This window comes from Pagrus pagrus, assembly GCF_965226575.1.
Source record: "Pagrus pagrus genome assembly, chromosome: 21".
Classification (NCBI taxonomy): domain Eukaryota; kingdom Metazoa; phylum Chordata; class Actinopteri; order Spariformes; family Sparidae; genus Pagrus; species Pagrus pagrus.
In genome coordinates, this window is record NC_140208.1 from 12983402 (window position 1) to 12996215 (window position 12814).

Below are 12814 nucleotides of genomic sequence, written 5' to 3' on the forward strand. Positions count from 1 at the left end.
GAGCTGCAGCACGGGTGGCAAATATCTCCTTCAATCAGGGGCGGAGGGGTGAGAGAGAGGGAAGTGTTTTCTTTTGGGGGGCTTGTACCCAATCAGGTAAAAGCATCAGAGCGCGCAAACAACATCACTGTGAAATCGACCGTGGTCAACCTTTAAGTCTTTCTTTTTTTTTTTATTTCTCCACACATTAACTTTGAAATGTGTTTTCTCCTGCCTAATTTTCTCTTTTCTGGAGAACAATGCAATATGAAATAGGTTATTCTGAGTGCTTGGGTTGAGTGGCGGATATTTGGTTCCCCCTAGTGTTACTGCAGTGGAAGTGAACCTGAGTTAATGCCAGGAACTGCAGATATGAACCACATTAACACAACAGAAAACTCTGTTTGAAGTTAATGTTTCAGATAGATGATGAAGAAATGTCCCAGAAATAGAATATAATAAAGATTCATTTCAGAGTTGGCAACCGGTCGGTTAATTGTTGTTACACTGACAGTATGTTTTGTAATGGTCATGTCTACTTCTTAAATTAAAGGGTAGTTTTGGAGAAGAAATTCAATCTCAGACTGTCAATATTTACCATATTAATGAGGTTATATAATATTTTTTCTCCATAACTGAATAAACAAGCTGTTCTCAGAGGACATTAAGGTCCCCAGAACACTGTTTGGAGCTAGAAAGGTGGCAGGGTCCGCCACGTATAAACAGTCAGTTTGTTTATTCAGTTTTTCATTCATGAAAACAAAGAGAGTTTGTTTAGGCATTAAAATAATCAGTAAATGAAGATCTTTCTCTTCTGATTAAAATGTACCCCAAAAGTCCACCTCCAGTCAAAACTGTCTTCTTCTTGTTCCTACAGTTGAATGTTTGAGCTCCACTATGTAGAAAGACGTATTTGCAGGGTGTGACGCTCAAGGCTGTTTTCACATTCATTGCTCAAAGTGGAAATTTTGTCTGCGCTCAGTGAAAATTTGATTTGAAGTGACATCACAAATCACTTGGATATTTCTTATCCTGGTCCGATATTCAGCAGACACTGAGAATGGACTTCACAGCGAAGTAGGACGTGACATACTTAGACTTTACAAATGACACATATTTCCATAATCATAGATTCAACTCACACAAGACTCTGGCGGACTCGAGGCCATATTCGAAAAAAATGCAGCAAGGCGCCCTCTTAAGATGCCCCTTTGGTATATAAAACATGATTAGGTGCCCTCGAGGGTGCCCTTCCAGTGGAGAAAACAAGATTGTGCTAGTTCTTTTTTTTAGCCCACCTCAAGAGTTTGGCCTTGTTTCACCTCCTCAGCAATGTTTTAGAAACTGCTACTCGTCCTCTGAGAACAACACGGCCATCTTTTGACAGGACATTTGCTGATTGTATAATCAGCAAAATCCGTATCTACGATGAAGATGCTTTTCTAAGTCTCAGGTTACTAAGCTTGGTGTATTGTTCTTCTGATGGTCCCCTTTGGGTCTGCCTGATCGTGCTTTGGATGCAGCTGATCCAGTTAGTGTAAAGCGTTTTAGAAGTCCATGCAATGGCATCTTAGAAACCTGAAGTCTCGCCATGATTTGACGCTGAAAAAAGGTCAGAATAACAATTTGACAGGTTCACTGACAGTCTGAATCCTGAAACGTTCTGATTATTCACGGTTTATGTGACAATATTAGAGATTCACAATGTTGTCTCAGACTCCACTGTATGTATACACAGGAAAAATACAAGTTATAAAAAAAGGAATATAATAGGGGTTGCTCAGACAAGATCTATGGCTTACTGCACACCAGTCAATCGATCAATCAATCAAACAATCATACATAAAATGCAGCTCCAAGCGCTGAACATAAGAGTTAAAAACAACAGAAAAAGCCTAAATATGGCCTTTAAAATCAAATTAATATAGCTGTTTGTTGGTGCTCTTGAGCCAGCACCATATCTGCTGTGTGTATTTTTCCACTATGTATCATATACCTCTGCAGAAAGCAGGTAATGGAGCTAGTCCCGAGAGGAATATCAAGTTGGAATGCAACCAGAATTTTTGCAACGTTGTGATTTCCTCTGCAGTTGCTTCATCATTGTCAATTTATCATTTCACACTCAGAGAACAGCCCGCTTTACCTCGCTATTTTATTTTTAATCAGCAGAAAGTAAAGGTGATTTGGACTTGTGTTCCACAGAACAAGATGGTGTCTATACAAAATAAATGGCCATGAAAAAAAAAATGGAAAAACATTTTTACGGTCTTAAGTTTTTTGATTTTGGACATAATGACGATGGTGATTTTTCTATGAACTGAGGACACTGGAGGTGGGAATTGAATCGCGACCGACAGAATGGCTATTCAGCTGTTCTCAGTTTTTAACCTTCATACAGTAATGGGTGCATTAGACTGAAGTGCTTTTCATATTTATCAGAAATACGCTATGAGTCACCAAACAGATGTACAACAGGGGAGTGATCCGATGAGTCAACTCAAATGTCATGTTTTTATTTCCTAAATTTATTGTTCATCAAATGGTCTCTTTGTGGCTTTGAGCTCCTCAGAAGCAACATTTCAAGTGTGTATTTTTAGTCGTGACTGTAAGTCATTAAGCTTATAGTTGACAATTACAAGTTGATAATGAGAACCACATTGAGGTGTCTTTTCTCTCGTCTCCCGACCGAAGAAATCCTGCAAAGTGTGCTGCATGAACTTCAGAAAATCGCAAACAGTGTATCAGCTTTTCCTAATACTCGCTGATATTAAATGTCAAATGAAAATGCAACCAAGGAAAAAGAAAAGCTTTCAAGCTTTATTATGTAGACAATCAAAATAACCTGATCTATCAAACCACAAATGTGGCGCCTCAACATTTCGAAGGAAAGGACACATCTCATCATAATGAATCCATCACACACCAACAATCCTTTCTATTCAACCTAAGGAACAACACAAATTCACTGCAATAAAGTCTGAGCAGGTAATAAAACATTCCTTTTAGGAGGCTTCAGGGTAAAAACTGGGCCCCAACACCACCTTTTCTTTAGGAGTATGGACAGTGTAAGGACGATATAAACAAAAATAATTAAGGTCATAAGCTAGATTTTGATACAGGGACCTTCTATAGTGTAGGGCCACAGCATATGGGCATTTAGCAGGATCCACTTTAAAGGATAAGTTCACCCAAAAATGAAAATTCAGTCATTATCTACTCACCCATTCTCCTAAACAACTGAAGTAGATGGGGACTTGTTTTAAAATGTAAGAAAACAGCCCAAATAAATTTAATAAATACAACAAATGTAGAAGCTATCTACACTCTCTACACCCTGTCGAGCTTGTAACTCACTTCAGGTGGGGTGCTTAGCTTAGCAGCTTCAGTGAATATTTCGGCTTCAAAAAGGGTGTATATAATGTCTTTTCCAATTTATTTGGGATTTGGGCTTCTGGAGACTTGAAATTACGCCGTGTGAGCTCTATGGAGCCATTTTATTTGGCTTTTTTAAAGTTGTTTAACATTATATAACAAGTCCCCATCTACTTCAGTTGTTTAGGAGAATGCTTAAACCCTGTTTATCTGTGAAGCTACACAGTTCGCATAGGAAGTCAGTCCGTTAGGGGAACTGTGGATCCTACCATTTTTTGGATCACCACTGAACAAAAACATCTCCAAAAGACGTCAATTCAACGTCTTTGACGACGTTTAAAAGACTCCCACTAGAAAGCCAGAATGAACGTTATTTTTAAATCTTTTTTAGACGGTTGGATGATGAAAACATGTTGTTTAATAAAGCTAATGAATCGCTCACCTGGTAAAGGGCCTCATGCAGGCTTAGTGAGGTTGATGCCCAGGGCTCAAACCCACCCAGCAGTTTTTGCTGCATTAGGTAAAATCTGGCCGTCATAAAAACTTTAATTTTGAACCACATGAAGTTCTTTAGACATCTGTAACTCAAGTTAATAAGATGTCTAAAATTATATGATAAAATTTTAACTTTGAACCCCGTGAGGATGTCACGTGGACATCAACGATGAGCGTTGAAAAGACGTCACAATAAAACTTTCATTCTGACTCTCCAGTGGAAGTCGTTTCAACGCTGTCAAAGACGTTGAATCGATGTCTTTTGGATATGTTTTTGCTCCGTGGTATTTTGGCTGCTGGCCCTTCATTAAGTTTCAGCTTTGGCCCTTGAAGGGAAAAGTTTGGGCAAAGTCTTACCATCTGAAAACAAAGGTAAAATTTGTGGCAGGGGAATTGTTTCATTTTATACGTTAGGTTCCCAATGAGGTTAAAGGTGCACTATGTAGTTTTGGGGAAGGTCTTCATTGACTGATTTTTATTGTCTGAAAAGACTAAATAAACAGGCTTTGTTTACATGACTGAATAAACAAACTGACCTCAGAGGACAACACAATTTCACACGGTTTTACTTTGTTTATATTTGGCGGACCCTGCCACCTCCCTAGCTTCAAACAGTGTTCTGGGGACCTTATTTTCCTTTGAGAACAACTTGTTTATTCAGTTATGGGGAGAAAAAATCTATATCTGAGTTTGTATTACTTCTTCAGCAGTATTGTAAATATCAAAATTCAGATTTTGAATTTCTTCTGCAAAACTACATAGTGCCCCTTTAAGCAAAACACAAACTAATCATCCCACACACCCTTCTCACAATGTGCAAAACCAGAAAAACAAAACAAAAATAACAAATTAACAAATACACAAACAAAACAAAATAGCTCCAAATACAAATACAACACTTTACATGTGAGTAAAACAAATATATCTAAGTATTCTGTAAGTAAATAAGGAGAGAGAAATTAAAAATGTCTTTCCTTTTGTCCTGAAATACACGCAGAGACAAAGAGTTGCATGACGCCATGTCTGTCTTCATTACAGTGTCTCTTCATGTTAATGTGTCCGCTGTGTTTACATTACTATAGAGCCCTGGGACTGTGCTGCTGTCCGCCGAGTCTCCCTCAAACCTCGGCAGCCTTCGCCTGTCTCCTCTCACGACCCGTCCGCTGCACCCATAATTCCCCGCGCCAAGACAAGATGGAAGAAAGCAGCGACCGCCGGAGAACAATGTTTTGGCAATAAAACCCCAAAGCGGCGAATACGGAGAGAATATAGGCACGTTTGAAACCAACTGCGGTCATGTGTAGGTGAGTGGGAAACTAAATGGGGTTTTTTACTCGTGGCGAGTGCTTTGGCTTTGTCGAGATTCAAGCGACGGGATTGTCTGGCTCGGCGCTAACGGGAGATGCACTGAGACCCAGCATCATTGTTTCTGTTGCATGGGCCGTAATGCGGGTTTTCAGTCGGGGCAGCTAGCAGCTAACTAGCTAGCTCATGGCAGCCTTTATTGTTATAAACACAGCTGCCTCAAAGCGCACAGTTTTATTTAGCTCGGCCATTTGATCTGAAGACCGCATGTGCCGCCATCGGCGAGGAATGTTTTGCTAGCTAAATGTGCTGGTAAGCGTTATCCGGTTGTAATTACAGCTAAAGTTAGCTAACAATAAATAGAGCGCCAGCGTTGCTCGCAGCCAGACAGATTTGATTTCACGAGCGTCATCAAAGCTTGGGAATTGGAGAATGAGCAATTTGTGCTGCTAACCTGACTTTTAAGCAACCTTGCTGTTTCCTTTCACCTTATCCAATGTTATATTTTTTCTCAGATTCATTCAAGGTATTTGAGTATGCGCCCAATCCCATAGACTTGCCGTTTAAATAGTCAATATATGCGCTAATAGTATCAGATCATGGATCCTGTTTTAGCGTAAGCTAGCATGATAGCCAGACTAACGTTAGGTAACATGCTAAACGTTTCATCGATCATAACGACTGAGAACGGACATTTATTCACTACAAACGTGGGTTATTTAAGTTCACATGGCTGTGAGGGCTGGTGTGACTTCTTTTGAATGGTTTTGTGGTTCGTATGGCGTCTGAGCCGATTGTTTTGATTGAGGACGTAAAGATGCGTTGATTGTGTCTCATTGCGGCTAAGCGGCTAGCTAACTGTGCTAACTAGCTGGCTAACTATTATGCATCACAAAAGCTCATCCGCTTTCTGTTGGATTCAGTGTCGCGTAGCCAAATGGTCGGCTGGGCTAGACTAAACAATAAATTCTCACTCCAGTCGCCCTTCTGTGCTCGTTTCGATCCACGTACCGCTTAGTCACCGGACTGCGCCTGCCTTAAATGACTGAAATGTCTGTCTGGATGTGACCTAAATATCGTTTGTTTTAGACAAGTGTAGTGAACCGACTAATTCGCCAATATTGCAGCGAATGCGCCCAGCTTTTGCGTTCCTGTTGGGTCATTAGCCAAAGATGGCAAATGGTGTTCAATGTGCATCAAAGTGCGAAAACAATGGGGATGCCTGGCCAAAAGCTATCAAGCCACAGATTTTATTTTGGCTACACTCCAAGTCACATGTGGCGTTTAATGTCGCACGTAGAACAATACAAGATGTGGAGTATTTCAGACGACTCCAGATTTTTCGTTCCCTCCATAGATTGAAAAGCATTTACAGTGAAGAACTTTACAATCAATTCATCAAATCCTCTCACAACATAGATCATTAATGTTGCTTATTCTTAATGTGAGTCCATCTTGAGCATTATTAAACCAGATTTGTTTTAATTTTACCAAAGCAGGCATCAACTTTATCAGTTTGTCTTCTAATCAAACGTTTAAAACATCTAGGTCTTTTTACTGTAGAGCTCAGATCGCCGACTTTGTTTTTAAATTTGGTGTTTGATAAGGAATTTAGTCATTGGTAATGCCCTAACCATTACTGCCCCTTTCAAGTTTTTGTGACATACTGATTGTAATAGCATTTAAGCTTTGGTGGCTGGTGCTGTGGTAAAGAAACATAAAGTTATTGAATGTATATAGTATATTGAGTGTTTCTGTATTATCTCTTCTGCACAAGTTCTGATAACTAAATCACAGTACTATATTAACAGTATTCATTTATGTCACTATTAGAAAGGTGACAAAGCAAGATTTATTTCCATTAAAAGTGTATAGTGACAATTTTTTTCTCAGTGTCAATTAAATGTATTTGTGCCAAGTATTCATTAAGGTTTCCAGTAACTGTACCTGTTGTTTCCGTCAGGTAAAGCCCAATAAATCCAATTAAGTAATTAATGGGTGACTGAGAGGAAATTCACAGAGAATTGCAGTACACACAGTGCATGCTGTGAAGACTCTGTGGCAGTGACTAAACTACTTAATGGGCAACTCTTACTAGAGATGAGATGTTATAATAAAGACTTGCAACAAAATGCGACAATTGCTTTGTTTTATATACCTATGAATGCCTGAAATCATCAATACTTACCGTGGTGTGTCTTCCCTCTCTTTCAGGATATTCATCTCCTGCATTCCTCTTTAGATTGATTGCCCTCCTTCTTCCCTGCACAAAGCAAAACCAACACCATGAGTATTATCCAGGACAAATTAGGCAATGAGTTTTTGCGCAATGGTGGCATGGACCCCAACTTTGCACCAGGTATGCTTATGTTCAGCCACCTGCCACCTGTCACCAGCTTTACACGGCTGGCCTCCCAGTCCGTTATGGGCGAACTTCCCCAGGAGATGATCCTGAAGAAAGAGCGCGACTCGCCCCCAGAACACCAGGGCAACGCTGCAAACACAGGGGGCTTCCTCCACAGCATGGGCATAAAGCAGGAGCGGCTAAGCGAGCTGGATTACCGTATGCCCCTCTATGGTGGGGGTGGAGGAGTAGGGGTGAACTGTGTTGGAGGGGGCGCGGGGAAGAGTGGTGCTGACATGCCGGACATGTCTTTCGGCAACCACCACCAAAATCACCAGAACATGCTTCTGCATGACCTCAGCCTCAGCAACGTTCGTCCCCTCGGTGAACCGGTGAGAATATCTAAATATTCTATAAATACACCCCATTGTGTTAATTTTTTAGTTGAACATTTGCCAGTTTCTCTCTTAACTGCTTAAGTAGGAATTGTAATGTACAGGCTTTTATTCATAGACATGAGTTCACCCTGCAGTAGCTAATTATGTGTCTATTTGCTGTTTATAGATCATGTCATACTTACTTTGTTGTTTGTCCTTAGATGCCTGGAAGACCGTGTAAAGAGCCAAAAGAGCCCTCAGGTAGAAGAGGGCGGAGGAGCAATGGGGACGGGCAGGGAGGCAAAGCAAGAAGGAAACGCAGCGATGCTGCAAAGGTAGATCACTGTTCTCCTCATCTCCTTCACTATGGTAGAAAAATGTGTGTTGTTTGACTGAGAATGGTCTAACGCCTTCAATGTTTTTAGCCTTTAAATTAGTTTGAGTCAAAAGTATTTCGCTTGTACTCATGGTTTTCTTCTTGTAGGCCATGATGTTGGATGCAGATGGGTCCTGCATGTCCCCCAGCTCGAAACCACATATCTGTGAGCACTGTAACGCTGCCTTCCGCAGCTCCTACCACTTGCGCAGACATGTGCTCATACACACAGGTGAGAGACTTTCGCTGCTTGTTGTGCTTTATCTATTCCTAACACTCAGTATTTTCCATATAAACTATACATTTACAGTATGTCTAACTTAGAATGGGTGTGTTAATGAATGTAAGATGTGCACAGGACACGTTAAGTCAGAAGTGAAGTGTCTGTTCTCTCTGCTACATAAGAGAAGTTTGTGTTGGACTGTAATGTAGCTGATGAATCAGTTGTGGATCAGTTCAAATGATTAAAGTATGCTTTTGTTGAACATCCCTGTAAGAAAATGTGATTAAATATACAGCCCAAGATCCACTTGCATGCAGTCTGGTTTAATTCTGTTACCTAGTTTTGACAGTAGTGTAGAACAACATTTTGCATTAATGAACAGCACTCTCAAAACACAATCAGTTTCATCAGACATAAATGAACTGCAGTCTTCACTTCCTTCCACTCTTACTAATCTCCCCTTCAGCGCAAGTACCTGGGGCCTTTTTTTTTTAAAACCAGACGATCGCTAGAGCGCCAGAAATGACTCAATCATTACTCATGAATTTCTGGACGTCTTAGTCATTCTCTTTGCTGGGAAATCTTCACTTGGTTCTCTGAACTTGAGCTCGTAAATCATTTAAAGGGAAATTCGGCTTTTTTTATGACCCAGGGTTTTTGCAGTCTAGGTTATTAATACACAATTTATACACGGAAAAATAGGTTTTCTTGTATAACACATTTTCCTGTAAAGGAGCCTTCTGTGCTGTTCAAACAAAACAATGCAGTACACAGTGTCTTCTTGTCAAATGCCACATTTCATTCTTCATCATTGTGACCACATAGTAAACACAGTTATGTGACAGACAGGGCATTAATTAATGTGATGGGCGGATGGTTATACTCTTGATCGCACAGGTGAGAGGCCTTTCCGGTGCAACCAGTGTAACATGAGCTTCATTCAGAAGTACCTGCTCCAGCGGCACGAGAAGATCCACAGTGGTGAGTATCTGCACTTGGATATATAGTATCCTTCAGTGTTTTGAACGCATGCCTTCACTGAAACAAGCCCTAACATGGCCACCTCTGTCTTTTGCAGGAGAGAAGCCTTTTAGCTGTGACCAGTGTAACATGCGTTTTATCCAGAAGTACCATATGGAGCGACACAAAAGGACGCACAGTGGCGAGAAGCCATATCGCTGCGATACCTGCCAACAAGTATGCTACATGTCGACTGTTTGCTCAGTAGCTTGTCACTTTTTTTGGCTTTTCATTTTATGTATTTTGCTAGTTAGCTTTGTTTAAACTTTAATTTACTTTTACAATGATCCTTTGCATAGATTGATTGATACCTTATTGACCCAGAGGAAAATTTAGACATCCAGTAGCTTTTACAACACATACTGATGATGCCTAATGCAGGTGAACACTGAGTCACCAGTGTGTCACTGTGTATTACGATGTGTTGTCGTCATTAGCACATGGTCAATTCTAAACTTCCCACCTTTAAATCCCTTTTATAAAGCCCTGTCTTAATGGGATTAGTTGTGTACCTCTGCAGTATATTTTCTGATGTTAAAATAAAAATAATGTGTAGGATTTTAAAACTACTTCTCTCCAACCATTGTAACTACGCTAATATTTCTTTCTCTTTCTGTCGTCGCCTTTTCTACCTGTAGTTTTTCTCAAGAACAGACCGGTTACTGAAGCACAAACGGACTTGTGGAGAAGCCATAAAGAAGGGCCTGGACCCAAGCATGCTGGAGCTCAGCGAAGCAGAGCTAGGCCATGGCAGCTATTCACTCACTCAGGGAAACTCTACCACCTCCGGACGCAAGAGGGCCAAGGGCAAAAATGGTGAGGGCAAGAGGAAGAAGAACGCCTCAGCAGCAGCAGCCTCGTCCTCTGGGGGGATGGCTCGTGACCTGGGCCTGCAGGACTACAGCATGGAGCACCCCTCAGGCTCTGGCCCCGGCATGCAGGGACGCACTCCCAAATTGGTCTTTAAAAAAGCTGGCCGCAAAGGCTTGGACAAGGGCCTCCTTTCTCTGGACGACGTTGATGACGGTCAAAAACGGTTGGGGCAGAAGCCTGGCTCCATGGATCACATTGACGGTTCTGGCCTTGATAACATGGGTCTACTCCAGGGTGCCGGGGGCAACAAGCAGGGGCCTACCACCAGCAGCAACTACGATGATGCAATGCAGTTTGTGAAAAAGCGGCGCTACCTCCATGCAGTTAACAATGACTATGGAGCTGGCTCACTGCACATGGCATCCCAGGGCAGTAGTGTAATCCAGGGCTCCCTGGGGCCCGAGCCCACGCTGGCCATGCTGGACACCTCGCCTTTGGAACTCAAGCACGACAAGTCGGGCATTCCAGATGAGGTACTGCAAAGCCTGCTAGACCATTATAGCCATAAGCCAGAGGGGACACACCACCATGATGTGACTTTCGACCTGTCAGACCACCCACACCACGTAGACCTCCAGCCAGCAGCCCCCGTTACCCCTGAGCTGGAGGATGACTCGCCCAACGGTGGTGACAAGACAGCAGTGATGAGCGAGTACTCAAAGTTCCTCTTGCAGGCCCTGGAGCGCACCAGCCATAGTGGACCCTTCCCTAGCCTTGGCCCAACAGGGCCTTTCCCACTCCTGTCCAGCAGCTCCAGTCCTACAGGGCCTCTGTTCTCTGACAAACATGTGTACACCACGTCCCCACTGGATTGTGGCTACCCTCCTGCTGTCTCCTCCACACTGCCCATCGTCGCCCCTTCATCAACCTCCTCTTCGTCATCCTCCAAGTCCCACTATGGCATGCTTGTCAGCTCCCCCTCCCAGGCAGGCTACCACCTAAGCTTAGAACCTTCTAGCCACCAGCAGCTGACTCCATCTCAGGAGCTGACGGAGCAGTTGGAGAAGCAACACTCCCCTGGCACCTTCAACCTACCTCCCCAGGACCTGACTGCCTCGGCAGAGGGATCCAAGGGGCAGCAGCCCAAGGGTGGAGGGAACGCTGCACCCACCAACGGTTCCACCTACCCAGACCTGTCCCCACTGAACCCCCCTAAAGAAACCACGTATCAGATCGAAAACTTCGCCCAGGCCTTTGGCTCCCAGTTCAAGTCAGGGCGGCGGACCCCTCTGGGCTATGGCAGCGATCCTGGGTCAGAGGTCGACCACCGAATACGGACTCCAGTGTCAGAATTCTCAGGGTATACCAGTTTGTTAGCTGACGTCAGTGAGCCAGTGAGTACAGGATCAAAAACCCCGACAAGCCAAAGTTTCAGATAAGGGTCAAACGAGGTGAATCCAGTAGGGTGCTGTTCTGTTGCTGTCCATACAGTCCCTATACCCATCCTAATTTTGTTCTTGTAGCAAAGTTTTGTTTTTTAAACACTGCCATTAAATGTTAATACAGAAATGACCAGGGAGGGTCTTACATGGCCTCAAATGCAATTTTTTAAATATTCTCATTTTTATTATGTATTTAGTCGCTCAATTTTTTTGTTTAAGCGTAGTGATTTTGATATGAACGTACCGTAGATTTAAATGTAATTTAAAACATTTAGAGGGTAGCTATAAACTTGCTTGATTTCTTTTTTTCTGAACTCTTGTGTTTTACCAATCATCATACCATTGTAAAGTAATAATGAAAAATGTTGATAATTTCAATAATAATAACATTTGTGGCAGGGAAAGGCCCAGAATTCAAATGGCAAAAAAGTATATATTGTCTGTTACAAGAAACGTATTAACTCAGGAAAATAGGCAAAATTGTGTAATAAGACTTTGTATTATGAGATGCAATTAGCACAGTTTTTACAGGTGTACTTTGAGACTACAAAGCTTTGATTTTGTTTTTGTGTTGTATTTTTTTAACTCGTCAGAACAACAAATTACAATACATGATCATGTTTGGTTTCTACTGCATGTAGCTTTGTTGAGATTATGGTACTGTTGTGTCAATGTGAAGACATCCACATTTCTTTTGAGAGCCACATGTGTACACGAGGTAGTATAAATTGTTGTGGAGTTCAGCCCACGGTGCGCACACGTCATGTTCTGAAGTGAAGAGGATGTTTGAACGTAACTGTGTTGAATTGTAGGCATAAAGTTATCAGTGATATGAAGCCTGTGTAACTCGTCTGGTCGTGCCCCGAGTAGAAAAGACGCAGCTTAGATCAAAACCGACCCATCGCTGTAACGGCTGTCTCAAAATGCAATGAACATCAATCAGTGATCTTTTCATCATGCTGTTGCTGAAGTGATCTCTGTTTTTAAACAAGTCACCATTTTTCTACTCCACTCCTTGCTGTTTTTCTTTTTGTGTCAGTGGAATCAAACAAGCACTTTTTTAAACAA

At 42.0% G+C, this 12814-nt stretch overlaps 1 protein-coding gene across 4 annotated transcripts; it reads left to right on the plus strand.

The window, feature by feature from the left end:
- Positions 1-4964: 4964 nt before the first annotated feature.
- Positions 4965-12582, plus strand: znf281b (zinc finger protein 281b). 4 transcript variants are annotated; one of them, XM_084341698.1, is made up of 7 exons: positions 4965-5150; positions 7366-7887; positions 8094-8207; positions 8357-8480; positions 9369-9452; positions 9550-9668; positions 10130-12582. In XM_084341698.1, the coding sequence occupies exons 2-7, from the start codon at positions 7438-7440 to the stop codon at positions 11741-11743; spliced, it is 2505 nt and encodes an 834-aa protein (XP_084197824.1). In that variant the 5' UTR covers positions 4965-5150; positions 7366-7437; the 3' UTR covers positions 11744-12582. The 4 variants fall into 4 exon arrangements, with proteins under 4 accessions (XP_084197824.1, XP_084197821.1, XP_084197822.1 ...); XM_084341695.1 differs by having other exon boundaries at positions 8357-8479; positions 9359-9452; XM_084341696.1 differs by having other exon boundaries at positions 4965-5146; positions 8357-8479; positions 9359-9452.
- Positions 12583-12814: the final 232 nt, after the last annotated feature.